This window comes from Pleurodeles waltl, chromosome 6, assembly GCF_031143425.1.
Source record: "Pleurodeles waltl isolate 20211129_DDA chromosome 6, aPleWal1.hap1.20221129, whole genome shotgun sequence".
Taxonomy (NCBI): Eukaryota; Metazoa; Chordata; class Amphibia; order Caudata; family Salamandridae; genus Pleurodeles; species Pleurodeles waltl.
Genome location: NC_090445.1, coordinates 862251199 through 862274902, shown reverse-complemented (window position 1 = coordinate 862274902; position 23704 = coordinate 862251199). Strand labels below are relative to the sequence as shown.

At 48.8% G+C, this 23704-nt stretch overlaps 1 protein-coding gene across 1 annotated transcript in view; it reads left to right on the top strand.

Moving 5' to 3' along the window:
- Window positions 1-23704, top strand: part of RRP12 (ribosomal RNA processing 12 homolog) — a 682638-nt gene that overhangs the window by 181820 nt on the left and 477114 nt on the right. Inside the window, exon 15 of the mRNA XM_069239610.1 lies at window positions 2598-2719. Coding sequence (XP_069095711.1) covers window positions 2598-2719 — 122 coding nt within the window. The remainder of the gene's footprint in view (window positions 1-2597; window positions 2720-23704) is intronic.

Genomic DNA, 23704 nt, shown 5'->3' with positions numbered 1-23704 from the left:
CCAGAAGACGACAACTGCCTTGGCTCCAGAAACTCACCGGCCTGTCTCCCGCCTTCCAAAGATCCTGCTCCAGCGACGCCTTCCAAAGGGACCAGCGACCTCGACATCCTCTGAGGACTGCCCCTGCTTCGAAAAGACAAACTCCCGAGGACAGCGGACCTGCTCCAAGAAAGGCTGCAACTTTGTTTCCAGCAGCTTTGAAAGAACCCTGCAAGCTCCCCGCAAGAAGCGTGAGACTTGCAACACTGCACCCGGCGACCCCGACTCGGCTGGTGGAGATCCAACCCCTCAGGAGGGACCCCAGGACTACTCTGATACTGTGAGTACCAAAACCTGTCCCCCCTGAGCCCCCACAGCGCCGCCTGCAGAGGGAATCCCGAGGCTTCCCCTGACCGCGACTCTTTGAATCCTAAGTCCCGACGCCTGGGAGAGACCCTGCACCCGCAGCCCCCAGGACCTGAAGGACGGGACTTTCACTGGAGAAGTGACCCCCAGGAGTCCCTCTCCCTTGCCCAAGTGGAGGTTTCCCCGAGGAACCCCCCCCTTGCCTGCCTGCAGCGCTGAAGAGATCCCGAGATCTCTCATAGACTAACATTGCGAACCCGACGCTTGTTTCTACACTGCACCCGGCCGCCCCCGCGCCGCTGAGGGTGAAATTTCTGTGTGGGCTTGTGTCCCCCCCGGTGCCCTACAAAACCCCCCTGGTCTGCCCTCCGAAGACGCGGGTACTTACCTGCAAGCAGACCGGAACCGGGGCACCCCCTTCTCTCCATTCTAGCCTATGCGTTTTGGGCACCACTTTGAACTCTGCACCTGACCGGCCCTGAGCTGCTGGTGTGGTGACTTTGGGGTTGCTCTGAACCCCCAACGGTGGGCTACCTTGGACCAAGAACTGAACCCTGTAAGTGTCTTACTTACCTGGTAAAATTAACAAAAACTTACCTCCCCCAGGAACTGTGAAAATTGCACTGTGTCCACTTTTAAAACAGCTATTTGTCAATAACTTGAAAAGTATACATGCAATTTTTATGATTTAAAGTTCCTAAAGTACTTACCTGCAATACCTTTCGAATGAGATATTACATGTAGAATTTGAACCTGTGGTTCTTAAAATAAACTAAGAAAAGATATTTTTCTATACAAAAACCTATTGGCTGGATTTGTCTCTGAGTGTGTGTACCTCATTTATTGTCTATGTGTATGTACAACAAGTGCTTAACACTACTCCTTGGATAAGCCTACTGCTCGACCACACTACCACAAAATAGAGCATTAGTATTATCTCTTTTTACCACTATTTTACCTCTAAGGGGAACCCTTGGACTCTGTGCATGCTATTCCTTACTTTGAAATAGCACATACAGAGCCAACTTCCTACACTGACTGAGAGGTTATTTTTTGTTGCGTCATCCAGGCTTTTGGACAGAGGTTGCTAATAATTTATTTGCATAAGTTGACTGGAGGCTGTAATTGTAATACATGGATAAGTTGAACCCTTGGATACTTCCGGGGCAAGAAGACCCTCATTAATAAGAACGTCCACATTGTAATTAAGACTTTACTGACTGCTGGAGAAACAGAAATACGAAAGGGGTAGGGAATGGCTTTGTGTATATGTAGATAAGTTTATTGAAATCCTCATTTATTGAGCCAGGGTTTGCCTACAGAAACCGGAAGATGTGGGCCCCGTGGGTAGCACTTCTTAAGATTGTAGTGTCTGAATGGGTTCCCAGAGGAGTTGTGGCAGACAGTCCCTTTTAGGAGGCTCATACTTACTATATATGTGTGCTACGTCATTCTGTCATTGCATGCTTGTGTATAGTTGGAACTAAAACAAATAATTGCATTCAGTATTCCTTGTGATGAGATAAAAATGTATGTAATTTCAAATACGTTCTAGTTACGTTTAAAACAAAAATTGAAACATTTAGGAGATTGTGGATGGAGATGGAAAAATCTAATGAGGGCAATTGCTAAGATGAATAACCTCCCACTCTAGGTGGAAGGATTATTTTGCATCAAGGCTTTTAGGATAACCATGATAAAATGGCAGTTGTTTCTGCTGTTTTGTTGGCAGATATGTCTTCAAACAGTATAGTTTTGCAGTCCTTTTCCAGAAATTACTTGTTGTCTATACCTAGTATTGGGAACTTGAAACAGCGAGCGTTGGGAAGCAAAGACATTAGTCATTTGACCAAACTTCTACAAATTTAGATTTAGATGTTGGCTGCATTTGGGGGCTTTGTGCTGGGCCATGGTATTAAGATCAACATTTCCTACTTCTAGTTTTGAAGTTAGTCCTGGTTCATAGTCTGGTCATCAGCATCTTGATATGCACACAATGTGCATATTTTGTATTGTTCTGTAGCACAATAATTGACATCAAGAAGGAAAAATGTATTGATCTTGCCAATTATTGTATTTCTAGTTTGATTATAGGTCTGTTTATGACTGGGGATACATGAGTCTGGTGTTATAAGGAAATGGATTTATAAATGATACAATCTACTGTGCAGTCATTTTATTTGGGCTAGGTTGTGTTGGTGTTTTCAGAGAATGCCCTATTTACTTTTTCTTCTACTCTTAATCCTTAATAGGGAGAACTGCAATTTTCCTCGTAGCTGGCTAATTCCAGTAATTCGGGACCATGTTAAGAACACAGAGCTCAAATTCTTTGTTTCATATTTTTTGCCGCTGGCTGCAAGGTTGAAAAATAGAGGTAAGTCCCATTTATTCCGAACACTGGAGATTTGTGAAGTCGAAAGTCTGGTTTGCCAGCTCTGCCTGGCTGGTCTGTTTCCTGTTCATTTTGTATACCAAAATCACTCATGAACTCCGAACTTTCCCGTTTTCCTGTGCTTTTTTGCCTTATTAAAATTGCTTGTCAGCTTGTAATTTTCCGATCATTTTTCTTTCTCTTCATGTGTTAAAAAACGTTATTCAGACAAAGAAAGTAGTTTAGAGGCTTTGCAACACCCGCCGTTGGGTGTCGTCCGTGTTGATGCTATCAAACAGCTGTGTCAGTTCAAGTCTCTTAAAGAAGTGAGTCACATTTAACCACTTTCAGTCAGTATTGCACCTCCCCTTTCTGCTTTCCTGTATGTTTTTCCTGCCCATGCTGCTCTATCTCTCTGCCTTTCTGACCTGCACTCTTCTTGTCAACCTCTATATCTCTCCTGTACCACGTGATGTCCCTTTCCTGACTCTGTTCCTACTGGACTCCTGCCGGACTTAACACCTTTTTTCTCACTCCTCATATCGAAAACAGATATTTTATGTCCCACACATGCCTGTTGCTGTTGAGGGTGAAGTAGTCCCGTAGTTGCTCCGGGCTTGTACTTCTCCCTAATGAGCAACATGAGGCAGAGCAGGAGCTGAAGGTGTGAAAAATAGAAGGAATGCATATTGATATTAACGTTTGCGGAGGCACTGTGTGCTAAAATCCACTCTAACCAACAAGCACCTATCAGCTCCCATGTGAATCCAAATGCTGCCAAGCCCCCCCAACCAACTTTATACCCTTCCTGCTCTTGTTTAAACAAGGGATGGGTTGGGAGGCGGGCATTTTAAGGTAAGGAGGACTACATTTCCTTAAATACCTCCTGTAGGAAGTTGGCTCTGTATGTGCTATTTCAAAGTAAGGAATAGCATGCACAGAGTCCAAGGGTTCCCCTTAGAGGTAAAATAGTGGTAAAAATAGATAATACTAATGCTCTATTTTGTGGTAGTGTGGTCGAGCAGTAGGCTTATCCAAGGAGTAGTGTTAAGCATTTGTTGTACATACACAAGACAATAAATGAGGTACACACACACTCAGAGACAAATCCAGCCAATAGGTTTTTATATAGAAAAATATCTTTTCTTAGTTTATTTTAAGAACCACAGGTTCAAATTTTACATGTAATATCTCATTCGAAAGGTATTGCAGGTAAGTACTTTAGGAACTTCAAATCATCAAAATTGCATGTATACTTTTCAAGTTATTGACAAATAGCTGGTTTAAAAGTGGACACTTAGTGCAATTTTCACAGTTCCTGGGGGAGGTAAGTTTTTGTTAGTTTTACCAGGTAAGTAGGACACTTACAGGGTTCAGTTCTTGGTCCAAGGTAGCCCACCGTTGGGGGTTCAGAGCAACCCCAAAGTCACCACACCAGCAGCTCAGGGCCGGTCAGGTGCAGAGTTCAAAGTGGTGCCCAAAACACATAGGCTAGAATGGAGAGAAGGGGGTGCCCCGGTTCCGGTCTGCTTGCAGGTAAGTACCCGCGTCTTCGGAGGGCAGACCAGGGGGGTTTTGTAGGGCACCGGGGGGGACACAAGTCCACACAGAAATTTCACCCTCAGCAGCGCGGGGGCGGCCGGGTGCAGTGTAGAAACAAGCGTCGGGTTTTCAATGTTAGTCTATGAGAGATCTCGGGATCTCTTCAGCGCTGCAGGCAGGCAAGGGGGGGATTCCTCGGGGAAACCTCCACTTGGGCAAGGGAGAGGGACTCCTGGGGGTCACTTCTCCAGTGAAAGTCCGGTCCTTCAGGTCCTGGGGGCTGCGGGTGCAGGGTCTCTCCCAGGCGTCGGGACTTTAGGTTCAAAGAGTCGCGGTCAGGGGAAGCCTCGGGATTCCCTCTGCAGGCGGCGCTGTGGGGGCTCAGGGGGGACAGGTTTTGGTACTCACAGTATCAGAGTAGTCCTGGGGTCCCTCCTGAGGTGTTGGATCGCCACCAGCCGAGTCGGGGTCGCCGGGTGCAGTGTTGCAAGTCTCACGCTTCTTGCGGGGAGCTTGCAGGGTTCTTTAAAGCTGCTGGAAACAAAGCTGCAGCTTTTCTTGGAGCAGGTCCGCTGTCCTCGGGAGTTTCTTGTCTTTTCGAAGCAGGGGCAGTCCTCAGAGGATGTCGAGGTCGCTGGTCCCTTCGGAAGGCGTCGCTGGAGCAGGATCTTTGGAAGGCAGGAGACAGGCCGGTGAGTTTCTGGAGCCAAGGCAGTTGTCGTCTTCTGGTCTTCCGCTGCAGGGGTTTTCAGCTGGGCAGTCCTTCTTCTTGTTGCAGGAATCTAATTTTCTAGGGTTCAGGGTAGCCCTTAAATACTAAATTTAAGGGCGTGTTTAGGTCTGGGGGGTTAGTAGCCAATGGCTACTAGCCCTGAGGGTGGGTACACCCTCTTTGTGCCTCCTCCCAAGGGGAGGGGGTCACAATCCTAACCCTATTGGGGGAATCCTCCATCTGCAAGATGGAGGATTTCTAAAAGTCAGAGTCACTTCAGCTCAGGACACCTTAGGGGCTGTCCTGACTGGCCAGTGACTCCTCCTTGTTGCTTGCTTTGTTCCCTCCAGCCTTGCCGCCAAAAGTGGGGGCCGTGGCCGGAGGGGGCGGGCAACTCCACTAAGCTGGAGTGCCCTGCTGGGCTGTGACAAAGGGGTGAGCCTTTGAGGCTCACCGCCAGGTGTCACAGCTCCTGCCTGGGGGAGGTGTTAGCATCTCCACCCAGTGCAGGCTTTGTTACTGGCCTCAGAGTGACAAAGGCACTCTCCCCATGGGGCCAGCAACATGTCTCTGGTGTGGCAGGCTGCTGGAACTAGTCAGCCTACACAGACAGTCGGTTAAGTTTCAGGGGGCACCTCTAAGGTGCCCTCTGGGGTGTGTTTTGCAATAAAATGTACACTGGCATCAGTGTGCATTTATTGTGCTGAGAAGTTTGATACCAAACTTCCCAGTTTTCAGTGTAGCCATTATGGTGCTGTGGAGTTCGTGTAAAACAGACTCCCAGACCATATACTCTTATGGCTACCCTGCACTTACAATGTCTAAGGTTTTGTTTAGACACTGTAGGGGCACAGTGCTCATGCACTGGTACCCTCACCTATGGTATAGTGCACCCTGCCTTAGGGCTGTAAGGCCTGCTAGAGGGGTGTCTTACCTATACTGCATAGGCAGTGAGAGGCTGGCATGGCACCCTGAGGGGAGTGCCATGTCGACTTACTCATTTTGTTCTCACTAGCACACACAGGCTTGTAAGCAGTGTGTCTGTGCTGAGTGAGGGGTCTCTAGGGTGGCATAAGACATGCTGCAGCCCTTAGAGACCTTCCTTGGCATCAGGGCCCTTGGTACTAGAAGTACCAGTTACAAGGGACTTATCTGAATGCCAGGGTGTGCCAATTGTGGATACAATGGTACATCTTAGGTGAAGGAACACTGGTGCTGGGGCCTGGTTAGCAGGGTCCCAGCACTCTTCTCAGTCAAGTCAGCATCAGTATCAGGCAAAAAGTGGGGGGTAACTGCAACAGGGAGCCATTTCTTTACACCTTTCAAATGAGATATTACATGTAGAATTTGAACCTGTGGTTCTTAAAATAAACTAAGAAAATATATTTTCCTATAACAAAACCTATTGGCTGGATTTGTCTCTGAGTGTGTGTTCCTCATTTATTGCCTGTATGTATGTACAACAAATGCTTAACACTACTCCTTTGATAAGCCTACTGCTCGACCACACTACCACAAAATAGAGCATTAGTATTATCTCTTTTTGCCACTATCTTACCTCTAAGGGGAACCCTTGGACTCTGTGCATGCTATTCCTTACTTTGAAATAGCACATACAGAGCCAACTTCCTACATTGGTGGATCAGCGGTGGGATACAAGACTTTGCATTTGCTGGACTACTCAGCCAATACCTGATCACACGACAAATTCCAAAAATTGTCATTAGAAATTGATTTTTGCAATTTGAAATTTTTCTAAATTCTTAAAAGTCCTGCTAGGGCCTTGTGTTAGTCCCTGTTTAGCATTTCTTTTAGAGTTTAAAAGTTTGGTAAAAGTTTGAATTAGAACCTAGAACTAGTTTTAGATTCTTAAAAAGTATTCCAACTTTTAGAAGCATAATGTCTAGTACAGATATGAATGTGGTGGAAATCGACACCACACCTTACCTCCATCTTAAGATGAGGGAGCTAAGGTCACTCTGTAAAATAAAGAAAATAGCAATGGGCCCCAGACGTTCCAAACTACAGCTCCAGGAGCTGTTGGCAGAGTTTGAAAGGGCCAACCCCTCTGAGGATGGCAACACAGAGGATGATGATAGTGACTTGGAGGGTGATTCCCCCCCACCAGTCCTATCTAGGGAGAACAGGGCCTCTCAAGCCCTGACTCCACAAATAATAGTCAGAGATGCTGGTTCCCTCACAGGAGGGACCAACCTCTCTGAAATCACTGAGGATCACTCAAGTGAAGAGGACATCCAGTTAGCCAGGATGGCCAAAAGATTGGCTTTGGAAAGACAGATCTTAGCCATAGAAAGGGAAAGACAAGAGATGGGCCTAGGACCCATCAATGGTGGCAGCAACATAAATAGGGTCAGAGATTCTCCTGACATGTTGAAAATCCCTAAAGGGATTGTAACTAAATATGAAGATGGTGATGACATCACCAAATGGTTCACAGCTTTTGAGAGGGCTTGTGTAACCAGAAAAGTGAACAAATCTCACTGGGGTGCTCTCCTTTGGGAAATGTTCACAGGAAAGTGTAGGGATAGACTCCTCACACTCTCTGGAAAAGATGCAGAATCTTATGACCTCATGAAGGGTACCCTGATTGAGGGCTTTGGATTCTCCACTGGGGAGTATAGGATTAGATTCAGGGGGGCTCAAACATCCTCGAGCCAGACCTGGGTTGACTTTGTAGACTACTCAGTAAAAACACTAGATGGTTGGATTCAAGGCAGTGGTGTAAGTAATTATGATGGGCTGTACAATTTATTTGTGAAAGAACACCTGTTAAGTAATTGTTTCAATGACAAACTGCATCAGCATCTGGTAGACCTAGGACCAATTTCTCCCCAAGAATTGGGAAAGAAGGCGGACCATTGGGTCAAGACTAGGGTGTCCAAAACGTCCACAGGGGGTGACCAAAAGAAAGGGGTCACAAAACCTCCCCAGGGGAAAGGTGGTGTAAGGAAATGCCTCCTTGGCATGGTTACCCCCTGACTTTTTGCCTTTGCTGATGCTATGTTTTGAATTGAAAGTGTGCTGAGGCCTGCTAACCAGGCCCCAGCACCAGTGTTCTTTCCCTAACCTGTACTTTTGATTCCACAATTGGCACCCCCTGGCATCCAGATAAGTCCCTTGTAACTGGTACCTCTGGTACCAAGGGCCCTGATGCCAGGGAAGATCTCTAAGGGCTGCAGCAGGTATTATGCCACCCTAGAGACCCCTCACTCAGCACAGACACACTGCTTACCAGCTTGTGTGTGCTAGTGAGAACAAAATGAGTAAGTCGACATGGCACTCCCCTCAGGGTGCCATGCCAGCCTCTCACTGCCTATGCAGTATAGGTAAGACACCCCTCTAGCAGGCCTTACAGCCCTAAGGCAGGGTGCACTATACCATAGGTGAGGGTACCAGTGCATGAGCACTGTGCCCCTACAGTGTCTAAGCAAAACCTTAGACATTGTAAGTGCAGGGTAGCCATAAGAGTATATGGTCTGGGAGTCTGTTTTACACGAACTCCACAGCACCATAATGGCTACACTGAAAACTGGGAAGTTTGGTATCAAACTTCTCAGCACAATAAATGCACACTGATGCCAGTGTACATTTTATTGTAAAATACACCACAGAGGGCACCTTAGAGGTGCCCCCTGAAACTTAACCGACCATCTGTGTAGGCTGACTGGTTCCAGCAGCCTGCCACACTAGAGACATGTTGCTGGCCCCATGAGGAGAGTGCCTTTGTCACTCTGAGGCCAGTAACAAAGCCTGCACTGGGTGGAGATGCTAACACCTCCCCCAGGCAGGAGCTGTAACACCTGGCGGTGAGCCTCAAAGGCTCACCCCTTTGTCACAGCACCGCAGGACACTCCAGCTAGTGGAGTTGCCCGCCCCCTCCGGCCCCGGCCCCCACTTTTGGCGGCAATGCCGGAGAAAATAATGAGAATAACAAGGAGGAGTCACTGGCCAGTCAGGACAGCCCCTAAGGTGTCCTGAGCTGAGGTGACTCTAACTTTTAGAAACCCTCCATCTTGCAGATGGAGGATTCCCCCAATAGGATTAGGGATGTGACCCCCTCCCCTTGGGAGGAGGCACAAAGAGGATGTACTCACCCTCAGGGCTAGTAGCCATTGGCTACTAACCCCCCAGATTTAAACACGCCCTTAAATTTAGTATTTAAGGGCTCCCCTGAACCTAAAGATTTAGATTCCTGCAACATCAAGAAGAAGGACTGCCTAGCTGAAAACCCCTGCAGAGGAAGACCAGAAGACAACAACTGCCTTGGCTCCAGAAACTCACCGGCCTGTCTCCTGCCTTCCAAAGAACTCTGCTCCAGCGACGCCTTCCAAAGGGACCAGCGACCTCTGAATCCTCTGAGGACTGCCCTGCTTCGACGACGACAAGAAACTCCCGAGGACAGCGGACCTGCTCCAAAAAGACTGCAACTTTATCCAAAGGAGCAGCTTCAAAGAACCCTGCAATCTCCCCGCAAGAAGCGTGAGACTTGCAACACTGCACCCGGCGACCCCGACTCGGCTGGTGGAGAACCAACACCTCAGGGAGGACCCCCGGACTACTCTACGACTGTGAGTACCAAAACCTGTCCCCCCTGAGCCCCCACAGCGCCGCCTGCAGAGGGAATCCTGAGGCTTCCCCTGACCGCGACTCTCTGAAACCTAAGTCCCGACGCCTGGAAAAGACCCTGCACCCGCAGCCCCCAGGACCTGAAGGACCGGACTTTCACTGCAGAAGTGACCCCCAGGAGTCCCTCTCCCTTGCCCAAGTGGAGGTTTCCCCGAGGAAGCCCCCCCTTGCCTGCCTGCAGCGCTGAAGAGATCCCTTGATCTCTCATTGACTTCCATTGCGAACCCGACGCTTGTTCTAACAATGCACCCGGCCGCCCCCGTGCCGCTGAGGGTGAAATTTCTGTGTGGGCTTGTGTCCCCCCCGGTGCCCTTCAAAACCCCCCTGGTCTGCCCTCCGAAGACGCGGGTACTTACCTGCTGGCAGACTGGAACCATGCGTTTTGGGCACCACTTTGAACTCTGCACCTGACCGGCCCTGAGCTGCTGGTGTGGTAACTTTGGGGTTGCTCTGAACCCCCAACGGTGGGCTACCTTGGACCAAGAAGTGAACCCTGTAAGTGTCGTACTTACCTGGTAAAACTAACAAAAACTTACCTCCCCCAGGAACTGTGAAAATTGCACTGTGTCCACTTTTGAAATAGCTATTTGTGAATAACTTGAAAAGTATACATGCAATTGAAATGATTCAAAGTTCCTAATGTACTTACCTGCAATACCTTTCAAACAAGATATTACATTTTAAATTTGAACCTGTGGTTCTTAAAAAACTCTAAGAAAAGATATTTTTCTATAACAAAACCTATTGGCTGGATTTGTCTCTGAGTGTGTGTACCTCATTTATTGTCTATGTGTATGTACAACAAATGCTTAACACTACTCCTTGGATAAGCCTACTGCTCGACCACACTACCACAAAATAGAGCATTAGTATTATCTCTTTTTACCACTATTTTACCTCTAAGGGGAACCCTTGGACTCTGTGCATGCTATTCCTTACTTTGAAATAGCACATACAGAGCCAATTTCCTACAGGTGGTGAGACAGCCAAAAACAAAAATAGTAAAGAGTCTTCTACAGGCCCCCAAAAACCTGCACAGGAGCGTGGGCCTAGAGCCTCTTCACAAAACAATTCTGGGTACAAGGGTAAAAACTCTGATCCCAAAAAGGCCTGGTGTCGTAGCTGTAGTCAGTCTGGACACCAAACTGGAGACAAGGCCTGTCCCAAGAAAGATACCACTTCTAACTCCCATCCAGCTAAAACTGGAATGGCCAGTCTCCAAGTGGGATCAACAGTGTGCCCAGAGCAAATCAGGTGTCACACTGAAGCTACATTAGTCTCTGAGGGTGGGGTGGATTTAGCCACACTGGCTGCCTGGCCCCCTAACATGCAAAAAAACAGGCAGCAGCTCTTAATTAATGGGACAAGTGTAGAAGGCCTGAGGGATACAGGTGCCAGTGTCACTATGGGGACAGAGAAACTGGTTTCCCCTGGCCAATACCTGGCTGGACAAACTTATCCAGTCACCAACGCTGACAATCAGACTAAAGTACATCCCATGGCTATGGTAACTTTAGAGTGGGGAGGGGTCAAAGGCCTGAAACAGGTGGTGGTCTCCTCAAATATCCCAGTAGACTGTTTGCTTGGAAATGACCTGGAGTCCTCAGCATGGGCTGAGGTAGAACTGAAAACCCATGCAGCCATGCTGGGTATCCCTGAACTGGTGTGTGTCAAGACAAGGGCACAGTGCAAGGTACAGGGTGAAAAAGTAGAGCTGGAGTCTGGAAGAAAGGCCCAGCCTACCAAGAGAAAAGGAAAGTCAGCTGGGAAACCAGCTGCAACACAACAAGAAAAAGAGAACCTCTCTTCTCAGGAAGAAGTTCTGCCCTCTGAGGGAACTGAGCCTATGGAGCTGGAACCTTATCAGGTTGAGCTCTTAGGCCCAGGGGGACCCTCAAGGGAAGAGTTGTGTAAGGGACAAGAAACCTGTCCCTCTCTTGAAGGCCTTAGGCAGCAAGCTGCTGAAGAGTCCAAAGGCAAGAAAAATAGAACACATAGGGTCTATTGGGAAGATGGACTCCTGTACACTGAGGCCAGAGATCCCAAACCTGGTGCCACTAGGAGAGTGGTAGTGCCTCAGGGTTTCAGAGAGTTTATTCTGACCTTAGCCCATGATATTCCCCTTGCTGGGCATTTGGGACAAACCAAGACGTGGGAGAGGTTAGTCAACCACTTCTACTGGCCCAATATGTCCCAGAAGGTTAAGGAGTTTTGCCTCTCCTGCCCCACCTGTCAAGCCAGTGGTAAGACAGGTGGGCATCCAAAGGCCCCCCTCATTCCACTTCCAGTGGTGGGGGTCCCCTTTGAAAGAGTGGGTGTGGACATAGTTGGTCCACTAGAACCTCCCACAGCCTCAGGAAATATGTACATCCTAGTAGTAGTGGATCATGCTACTAGGTATCCTGAAGCTATTCCCCTTAGGTCGACTACTGCCCCTGCAGTAGCCAAGGCCCTCATTGGTATCTTTACCAGAGTGGGCTTCCCTAAGGAGGTGGTGTCTGACAGAGGTACCAACTTCATGTCAGCATACCTAAAACACATGTGGAATGAGTGTGGAGTGACTTATAAATTCACTACACCATATCATCCACAAACTAATGGCCTTGTTGAGAGATTCAACAAGACATTAAAGGGCATGATCATGGGGCTCCCAGAAAAACTCAAAAGGAGATGGGATGTTGTAGGAAGTTGGCTCTGTATGTGCTATTTCAAAGTAAGGAATAGCATGCACAGAGTCCAAGGGTTCCCCCTTAGAGGTAAAATAGTGGTAAAAAGAGATAATACTAATGCTCTATTTTGTGGTAGTGTGGTCGAGCAGTAGGCTTATCCAAGGAGTAGTGTTAAGCATTTGTTGTACATACACATAGACAATAAATGAGGTACACACACTCAGAGACAAATCCAGCCAATAGGTTTTGTATAGAAAAATATCTTTTCTTAGTTTATTTTAAGAACCACAGGTTCAAATTTAACATGTAATATCTTGTTTGAAAGGTATTGCAGGTAAGTACATTAGGAACTTTGAATCATTTCAATTGCATGTATACTTTTCAAGTTATTCACAAATAGCTATTTTAAAAGTGGACACAGTGCAATTTTCACAGTTCCTGGGGGAGGTAAGTTTTTGTTAGTTTTACCAGGTAAGTAAGACACTTACAGGGTTCAGTTCTTGGTCCAAGGTAGCCCACCGTTGGGGGTTCAGAGCAACCCCAAAGTTACCACACCAGCAGCTCAGGGCCGGTCAGGTGCAGAGTTCAAAGTGGTGCCCAAAACGCATAGGCTTCAATGGAGAGAAGGGGGTGCCCCGGTTCCAGTCTGCCAGCAGGTAAGTACCCACGTCTTCGGAGGGCAGACCAGGGGGGTTTTGTAGGGCACCGGGGGGGACACAAGCCCACACAGAAATTTCACCCTCAGCGGCGCGGGGGCGGCCGGGTGCAGTGTTAGAACAAGCGTCGGGTTCGCAATGGAAGTCAATGAGAGATCAAGGGATCTCTTCAGCGCTGCAGGCAGGCAAGGGGGGGCTTCCTCTGGGAAACCTCCACTTGGGCAAGGGAGAGGGACTCCTGGGGGTCACTTCTGCAGTGAAAGTCCGGTCCTTCAGGTCCTGGGGGCTGCGGGTGCAGGGTCTTTTCCAGGTGTCGGGACTTAGGTTTCAGAGAGTCGCGGTCAGGGGAAGCCTCGGGATTCCCTCTGCAGGCGGCGCTGTGGGGGCTCAGGGGGGACAGGTTTTGGTACTCACAGTCGTAGAGTAGTCCGGGGGTCCTCCCTGAGGTGTTGGTTCTCCACCAGCCGAGTCGGGGTCGCTGGGTGCAGTGTTGCAAGTCTCACGCTTCTTGCGGGGAGATTGCAGGGTTCTTTAAAGCTGCTCCTTTGGATAAAGTTGCAGTCTTTTTGGAGCAGGTCCGCTGTCCTCGGGAGTTTCTTGTCGTCGTCGAAGCAGGGCAGTCCTCAGAGGATTCAGAGGTCGCTGGTCCCTTTGGAAGGCGTCGCTGGAGCAGAGTTCTTTGGAAGGCAGGAGACAGGCCGGTGAGTTTCTGGAGCCAAGGCAGTTGTTGTCTTCTGGTCTTCCTCTGCAGGGATTTTCAGCTAGGCAGTCCTTCTTCTTGTTGTTGCAGGAATCTAGTTTCTAGGTTCAGGGAGAGCCCTTAAATACTAAATTTAAGGGCGTGTTTAGGTCTGGGGTGTTAGTAGCCAATGGCTACTAGGCCTGAGGGTGAGTACACCCTCTTTGGGCCTCCTCCCAATGGGAGGGGGTCACATCCCTAATCCTATTGGGGGAATCCTCCATCTGCAAGATGGAGGATTTCTAAAAGTTAGTCACCTCAGCTCAGGACACCTTAGGGGCTGTCCTGACTGGCCAGTGACTCCTCCTTGTTATTCTCATTATTTTCTCCGGCCTTGCCGCCAAAAGTGGGGGCCGGAGCCGGAGGGGGCGGGCAACTCCACTAGCTGGAGTGTCCTGCGGTGCTGTGACAAAGGGGTGAGCCTTTGAGGCTCACTGCCAGGTGTTACAGCTCCTGCCTGGGGGAGGTGTTAGCATCTCCACCCAGTGCAGGCTTTGTTACTGGCCTCAGAGTGACAAAGGCACTCTCCCCATGGGGCCAGCAACATATCTCTAGTGTGGCAGGCTGCTGGGACCAGTCAGCCTACACAGATAGTCGGTTAAGTTTCAGGGGGCACCTCTAAGGTGCCCTCTTTGGTGTATTTTACAATAAAATGTACACTGGCATCAGTGTGCATTTATTGTGCTGAGAAGTTTGATACCAAACTTCCCAGTTTTCAGTGTAGCCATTATGGTGCTGTGGAGTTCGTGTAAAACAGACTCCCAGACCATATACTCTTATGGCTACCCTGCACTTACAATGTCTAAGGTTTTGCTTAGACACTGTAGGGGTACAGTGCTCATGCACTGGTACCCTCACCTATGGTATAGTGCACCCTGCCTTAGGGCTGTAAGGCCTGCTAGAGGGGTGTCTTACCTATACTGCATAGGCAGTGAGAGGCTGGCATGGCACCCTGAGGGGAGTGCCATGTCGACTTACTCATTTTGTTCTCACTAGCACACACAAGCTGGTAAGCAGTGTGTCTGTGCTGGGTGAGGGGTCTCTAGGGTGGCATAATACATGCTGCAGCCCTTAGAGACCTTCCCTGGCATCAGGGCCCTTGGTACCAGAGGTACCAGTTACAAGGGACTTATCTGGATGCCAGGGTGTGCCAATTGTGGAATCAAAAGTACAGGTTAGGGAAAGAACACTGGTGCTGGGGCCTGGTTAGCAGGCCTCAGCACACTTTCAATTCAAAACATAGCATCAGCAAAGGCAAAAAGTCAGGGGGTAACCATGCCAAGGAGGCATTTCCTTACAGATGTCCTCCTGCCATGTCTGCTTTTCGCTTACAGAGAGGTGCCTCAGAAGGGAGTAGGATTCTCACCCTTTGAACTTCTGTTTGGCCACCCTGTAAGGGGACCACTTGCTCTTGTTAAAGAAGGCTGGGAGAGACCTCTTCATGAGCCTAAACAAGACATAGGGGACTATGTACTTGGCCTTCGCTCAAGGATGGCAGAGTACATGGAAAAGGCAAGTAAAAACCTTGAGGCCAACCAACAACTCCAGAAGTTGTGGTATGACCAAAAGGCTGCACTGGTTGAATTTCAACCAGGGCAGAAAGTCTGGGTTCTGGAGCCTCTGACTCCCAGGGCACTTCAGGGCAAATGGAGTGGCCCTTACCCAGTGCTAGAGAGGAAGAGTCAGGTCACCTACCTGGTGGACCTGGGCACAAGCAGGAGCCCCAAGAGGGTGATCCATGTGAACCGCCTTAAGCTCTTCCATGACAGGGCTGATGTAAATCTGTTGATGGTAACAGATGAGGACCAGGAAGCTGAGAGTGAACCTCTCCCTGATCTCCTCTCATCAGACCCTAAAGATGGCTCAGTGGATGGAGTGATCTATTCAGATACCCTCTCTTGCCAACAGCAGTCTGACTGTAGGAAGGTCCTACAGCAGTTTGCTGAACTATTTTCCCTAACCCCTGGTCAGACACACCTGTGTACCCATGATGTGGACACAGGGGACAGCATGCCTGTCAAAAACAAAATATTTAGACAGTCTGACCAAGTTAAGGAAAGCATCAAGGTGGAAGTCCACAAGATTCTGGAATTGGGAGTAATTGAGTACTCTGACAGCCCCTGGGCTAGCCCAGTGGTCTTAGTCCCCAAACCTCACACCAAGGAAGGAAAGAGAGGGATGAGGTTTTGTGTGGACTACAGAGGCCTTAATTCTGTCACCAAGACAGATGCCCATCCCATTCCTAGAGCTGATGAGCTGATAGACAAATTGGGGGCTGCCAAATTCTTAAGTACCTTTGACTTAACAGCAAGGTACTGGCAAATCAAAATGGCCCCTGGAGCAAAATAAAAGACAGCATTCTCCACACCTGATGGGCATTATCAGTTCACTGTTATGCCCTTTGGTTTAAAGAATGCCCCTGCCACCTTCCAAAGGTTGGTGAATCAAGTCCTTGCTGGGTTGGAATCCTTTAGTGCAGCTTATCTTGATGATATTGCTGTCTTCAGCTCCACCTGGCAGGATCACCTGGTCCACCTGAAGGTTTTGAAGGCTCTGCAATCTGCAGGCCTCTCTATCAAGGCATCCAAATGCCAGATAGGGCAGGGAACTGTGGTTTACTTGGGACACCTTGTAGGTGGAGGCCAAGTTCAGCCACTCCAGCCTAAGATCCAGACTATTCTGGACTGGGCAGCTCTAAAAACCCAGACTCAAGTCAGGGCATTCCTTGGCTTGACTGGGTACTATAGGAGGTTTGTGAAGGGATATGGATCCATTGTGACAGCCCTCACAGAACTCACCTCCAAGAAAATGCCCAAGAAGGTAAACTGGTCTGTAGAATGCCAACAGGCCTTTGACACCCTGAAGCAAGCTATGTGCACAGCACCAGTTCTAAAAGCTCCAGATTACTCCAAGCAATTCATTGTGCAAACAGATGCCTCTGAACATGGGATAGGGGCAGTTTTTTGTCCCAATCAAATGATGATGGCCTTGACCAGCCTGTTGCTTTCATTAGCAGGAGGTTACTCCCCAGGGAGCAGCGTTGGAGTGCCATTGAGAGGGAGGCCTTTGCTGTGGTTTGGTCCCTGAAGAAGTTGAGACCATACCTTTTTGGTACTCACTTCCTAGTTCAAACTGACCACAGACCTCTCAGATGGCTGATGCAAATGAAAGGTGAAAATCCAAAACTGTTGAGGTGGTCCATCTCCCTACAGGGAATGGACTTTATAGTGGAACACAGACCTGGGACTGCCCATGCCAATGCAGATGGCCTTTCCAGGTTCTTCCACTTAGAAAATGAAGACTCTCTTGGGAAAGGTTAGTCTCATCCTCTTTCGTTTGGGGGGGGGGAGGGGGTTGTGTAAGGAAATGCCTCCTTGGCATGGTTACCCCCTGACGTTTTGCCTTTGCTGATGCTATGTTTTGAATTGAAAGTGTGCTGAGGCCTGCTAACCAGGCCCCAGCACCAGTGTTCTTTCCCTAACCTGTACTTTTGATTCCATAATTGGCACACCCTGGCATCCAGATAAGTCCCTTATAAGTGGTACCCCTGGTACCAAGGGCCCTGATGCCAAGGAAGGTCTCTAAGGACTGCAGCATGTCTTATGCCACCCTGGAGACCCCTCACTCAGCACAGACACACTGCTTGCCAGCTTGTGTGTGCTGGTGAGAACAAAATGAGTAAGTCGACATGGCACTCCCTTCAGGGTGCCATGCCAGCCTCTCACTGCCTATGCAGGTATAGATAAGTCACCCCTCTAGTAGGCCTTACAGCCCTAAGGCAGGGTGCACTATACCATAGGTGAGGGCACCAGTGCATGAGCACTGTGCCCCTACAGTGTCTAAGCAATACCTTTGACAGACTCCCAGACCATATACTCTTATGGCTACCCTGCACTTACAATGTCTAACACGAACTCCACAGCACCATAATGGCTACACTGAATACTGGGAAGTTTGGTATCAAACTTCTCAGCACAATAAATTTACACTGATGCCAGTGTGCATGTTATTGTAAAATACACCCCAGAGGGCACCTTAGAGGTGCCCCCTGAAACCTTAACCAACTACCTGTGTGGGCTGACTGGTTTTAGCAGCCTGCCACACTCGAGACATGTTGCTGGCCACATGGGGAGAGTGCCTTTGTCACTCTGTGGCCAGTAACAAAGCCTGCACTGGGTGGAGATGCTATCACCTCCCCCAGGCAGGAGCTGTAATACCTGGCGGTGAGCCTCAAATGCTCACCCCCTTTGTTCCAGCACCACAGGACACTCCAGCTAGTGGAGTTGCCCGCCCCCTCCGGCCATGGCCCCACTTTTGGCGGCAAGGCCGGAGGAGATAATGAGAAAAAAAAGGAGTCGTCACTGGCCAGTCAGGACAGCCCCTAAGGTGCCCTGAGCTGAGGTGACTCTGACTTTTAGAAATCCTCCATCTTGCAGACGGAGGATTCCCCCAATAGGAATAGGGATGTACCCCCCTCCTCTCAGGGAGGAGGCACAAAGAGGATGTAGCCACCCTAAAGGACAGTAGCCATTGGCTACTGCCCTCCCAGACCTAAACACACCCCTAAATTCAGTAATAAGGGGCTCCCCAGAACCTAGGAAATCAGATTCCTGCAATCTAAGAAGAAGAGGACTGCTAAGCTGAGAAACCCTGCAGAGAAGACGGAGACACCAACTGCTTTGGCCCCAGCTCTACCGGCCTGTCTCACCACTTCTAAAAGACACTGCTCCATTGACGATTTCCCCAGGGACCCATTGACCCCTGAATCCTCGGAGGACTGCCCTGCTCTAGAAGGACCAAGAAACTCCAGAGGACAGCGGCTCTGGTCACCCAAGACTGCAACTTTGTTTCCAAAGAAGCAACTTCAAGACAACTGCGTTTCCCGCCGGAAGCGTGAGACTTGCTACTCTGCACCCGACGCCCCCGGCTCGACTTGTGGAGAAACAACACTTCAGGGAGGACTCCCCGGCGACTACGAGACTGTGAGTAGCCAGAGTTGCCCCCCCTGAACCCCACAGCGACGCCTGCAGAGGGAATCCCGAGGCTCCCCCTGACCGCGACTGCCTGACTCCCAGATCCCGACGCCTGGTAAAGACTCTGCACCCGCAGCCCCCAGGACCTGAAAGATTGGAACTCCAGTGCAGGAGTGACCCCCAGGAGGCCCTCTCCCTGGCCCAGGTGGTTGGCTACCCCGAGGAGCTCCCCCCCCTTGCCTGCCTGCATCGCTGAAGAGACCCCTTGGTCTCCCATTGATTTACATTGGAAACCCGACGTGTGTTTGCACACTGCACCTGGCCGCCCCCGTGCTGCTGAGGGTGTACTTCCTGTGCTAACTTGTGTCCCCCCCGGTGCCCTACAAAACCCCCCTGGTCTGCCCTCCGAAGACGCGGGTACCAACCTGCTGGCAGACTGGAACCGGGGCACCCCCTTCTCCATTGAAGCGTATGCGTTTTGGACACCACTTTGAACTCTGCACCTGACCGGCCCTGAGCTGCTGGTGTGGTAACTTTGGGGTTGCTCTGAACCCCCAACAGTGGGCTACCTTGGCACCAAACTTGAACCCCATATGTGGTTTACTTACCTGCAAGAACTAAGTGTCTAGTTTTAAAATAGCTATGTGTTTTATTTGAAAAGTATATATGCTATTGTGATTATTCAAAGTTCCTAAAGTACCTACCTCCAATACTTTTCATTTGAAGTATTACATGTAAATCTTGAACCTGTGGTTCTTAAAATAAACTAAGAAAATATATTTTTCTATACAAAAACCTATTGGCCTGGAATTGTCTGAGTGTGTGTTCCTCATTTATTGCTTGTGTATGTACAACAAATGATTAACACTACTCCTTTGATAAGCCTACTGCTCGACCACACTACCACAAAATAAAGCATTATTATTATCTCTTTTTGCCACTATCTTACCTCTAAGGGGAACCCTTGGACTCTGTGCATACTATTCCTTACTTTGAAATAGTGCATACAGAGCCAACTTCCTACAGTGTGTCAGCCTATACTAAAGGGTCATGCCTATTTGTTCAGTCCATGTCTCAAAAGTACCTCCAGTGCACACGCAGGATTGTTGCGTGTACTGAGTCGGAGGTCATAAAGCAAAAGCTTGCTATGGTGAGTTAGAAGCAGGGGGTGCATGCTCTCCAGAGCTTTGCAAAGAACCTTTCTCAGTTCCAACACAAAGCAAAACCTAATAATAAAACTCCTGAAGTCCTCAGTGATGCTAAGCTGTGCTAACTATAGCTCGTACCCTGTTGTGTGCCTTTTATGACCTTTCTCTCGTTCTTCCACATAATAGTAATGAATTTGGTTATAGTTTATAAACAAGGGTAATGTGTTATAAAGTGTGTAGGAGGCTGGCTCTGTATGTGCTATTTCAAAGTAAGGAATAGCATGCACAGAGTCCAAGGGTTCCCCTTAGAGGTAAAATAGTGGTAAAAATAGATAATACTAATGCTCTATTTTGTGGTAGTGTGGTCGAGCAGTAGGCTTATCCAAGGAGTAGTGTTAAGCATTTGTTGTACATACACATAGACAATAAATGAGGTACACACACTCAGAGACAAATCCAGCCAATAGGTTTTGTTATAGAAAAATATATTTTCTTAGTTTATTTTAAGAACCACAGGTTCACATTTAACATGTAATATCTTGTTTGAAAGGTATTGCAGGTAAGTACATTAGGAACTTTGAATCATTTCAATTGCATGTATACTTTTCAAGTTATTGACAAATAGCTATTTCAAAAGTGGACACAGTGCAATTTTCACAGTTCCTGGGGGAGGTAAGTTTTTGTTAGTTTTACCAGGTAAGTAAGACACTTACAGGGTTCAGTTCTTGGTCCAAGGTAGCCCACCGTTGGGGGTTCAGAGCAACCCCAAAGTTACCACACCAGCAGCTCAGGGCCGGTCAGGTGCAGAGTTCAAAGTGGTGCCCAAAACGCATAGGCTAGAATGGAGAGAAGGGGGTGCCCCCGGTTCCGGTCTGCTTGCAGGTAAGTACCCGCGTCTTCGGAGGGCAGACCAGGGGGGTTTTGTAGGGCACCGAGGGGGACACAAGCCCACACAGAAATTTCACCCTCAGCAGCGCGGGGGCGGCCGGGTGCAGTGTAGAAACAAGCGTCGGGTTTTCAATGTTAGTCTATGAGAGATCAAGGGATCTCTTTAGCGCTGCAGGCAGGCAAGGGGGGGCTTCCTCGGGGAAACCTCCACTTGGGCAAGGGAGAGGGACTCCTGGGGGTCACTTCTCCAGTGAAAGTCCGGTCCTTCAGGTCCTGGGGGCTGCGGGTGCAGGGTCTTTTCCAGGCGTCGGGACTTAGGTTTCAGAGAGTCGCGGTCAGGGGAAGCCTCGGGATTCCCTCTGCAGGCGGCGCTGTGGGGGCTCAGGGGGGACAGGTTTTGGTACTCACAGTCGTAGAGTAGTCCGGGGGTCCTCCCTGAGGTGTTGGTTCTCCACCAGCCGAGTCGGGGTCGCCGGGTGCAGTGTTGCAAGTCTCACGCTTCTTGCGGGGAGTTGCAGGGTTCTTTAAAGCTGCTTCTTGAAACAAAGTTGCAGTCTTTTTGGAGCAGGTCCGTTGTCCTCTGGAGTTTCTTGTCTTTTTCGAAGCAGGGCAGTCCTCAGAGGATTCAGAGGTCGCTGGTCCCTTGGAAGGCGTCGCTGGAGCAGAGTTCTTTGGAAGGCAGGAGACAGGCCGGTGAGTTTCTGGAGCCAAGGCAGTTGTCGTCTTCTGGTCTTCCTCTGCAGGGGTTTTCAGCTAGGCAGTCCTTCTTCTTGTAGTTTGCAGGAATCTAAATCTCTAGGGTTCAGGGTAGCCCTTAAATACTAAATTTAAGGGCGTGTTTAGGTCTGGGGGGTTAGTAGCCAATGGCTACTAGCCCTGAGGGTGGGTACACCCTCTTTGTGCCTCCTCCCAAGGGGAGGGGGTCACAATCCTAACCCTATTGGGGGAATCCTCCATCTGCAAGATGGAGGATTTCTAAAAGTTAGTCACCTCAGCTCAGGACACCTTAGGGGCTGTCCTGACTGGCCAGTGACTCCTCCTTGTTGCTTTCTTTGTTCCCTCCAGCCTTGCCGCCAAAAGTGGGGGCCGTGGCCGGAGGGGGCGGGCAACTCCACTAAGCTGGAGTGCCCTGCTGGGCTGTGACAAAGGGGTGAGCCTTTGAGGCTCACCGGCAGGTGTCACAGCTCCTGCCTGGGGGAGGTGTTAGCATCTCCACCCAGTGCAGGCTTTGTTACTGGCCTCAGAGTGACAAAGGCACTCTCCCCATGGGGCCAGCAACATGTCTCTAGTGTGGCAGGCTGCTGGAACTAGTCAGCCTACACAGATAGTCGGTTAAGTTTCAGGGGGCACCTCTAAGGTGCCCTCTGGGGTGTATTTTGCAATAAAATGTACACTGGCATCAGTGTGCATTTATTGTGCTGAGAAGTTTGATACCAAACTTCCCAGTTTTCAGTGTAGCCATTATGGTGCTGTGGAGTTCGTGTAAAACAGACTCCCAGACCATATACTCTTATTGCTACCCTGCACTTACAATGTCTAAGGTTTTGCTTAGACACTGTAGGGGCACAGTGCTCATGCACTGGTACCCTCACCTATGGTATAGTGCACCCTGCCTTAGGGCTGTAAGGCCTGCTAGAGGGGTGTCTTACCTATACTGCATAGGCAGTGAGAGGCTGGCATGGCACCCTGAGGGGAGTGCCATGTCGACTTACTCATTTTGTTCTCACTAGCACACACAGGCTTGTAAGCAGTGTGTCTGGGCTGAGTGAGGGGTCTCTAGGGTGGCATAATACATGCTGCAGCCCTTAGAGACCTTCCCTGGCATCAGGGCCCTTGGTACCAGAGGTACCAGTTACAAGGGACTTATCTGGATGCTAGGGTGTGCCAATTGTGGGATCAATGGTACATTTTAGGTGAAAGTACACTGGTGCTGGGGCCTGGTTAGCAGGGTCCCAGCACACTTCTCAGTCAAGTCAGCATCAGTATCAGGCAAAAAGTGGGGGGTAACTGCAACAGGGAGCCATTTCTTTACAAAGTGTGTGTGCATGATCGGCCATAGAGACATAAATCATTGGGCACGACCTTTATTAGCAGGTACTGAGGCTCGCCTGGCCATGCACCCAGCCTCTTGCCAGGCCCTATAACTAGTTTTTTTTCTCATTAATCTCCAGAACTGCAAGTCCACGGCACAGGCTGTGCACTGTGAGGATTGGGTGGAAGATGCATGCCTAGCCCCATTCCACCAAAAACTTTTTTAATGCCGATGTCAAATGTATCATCAATGGTACATTGTTATAGTTACAACATAAATTTGTCAAAGTTTTTTCGGTAAATATATACATTATCTTATATATACATATGTTAAATATTCAGACACGGTTTTAAGTTATTTCTGATTTACTGAGTTAGCATTTATCATTCTGCCAAAGAGTTGCCTGGCATTCTATTCAAACTCAAGAGAATGACGTAATGAAGCTCCCATTATAGATGAGAAAAAGTCACTTGCATGTGACAGTAATTCCTTATTATGTATTCCGGTCTAATGTATGTTTCCATTTAAATGTTTTCAGTAATTAAAAAACATTCATTGTGTCTCATTACTTTCTGATGGACGTTTAATACTAGTTGACAACCTTTCATTTCAAGCCAGTTAAACATAAGCCACAGTAGAAGAAGTGGAGTGCCAGATTGATCACAACAAAGTAATTTCGGGTAGGAACCCTGCTGGATTGCATTGATAAATTTTTGATCAGCTATCACTTGGCAGGAACCGTGAATAAAGTAGGAAGCATTCTGATATTCTTAACTGACCCATTAGTTTTCCTATTTCACTTTTCAGGCAAGTGTGGAATTTGCTGACTGACCTACTCCAAAAGTTCATGTCAAATCATTGCCTGTAACTTTGACACAACAGTATGCTCGGCTCTGAGAGCATTTATCTGTTAATGCGCACATCCTCTGACTCCTTTAGTGCCCTTTACTGTGAGTGGAACTCTTTTGCCACTCATATGCCT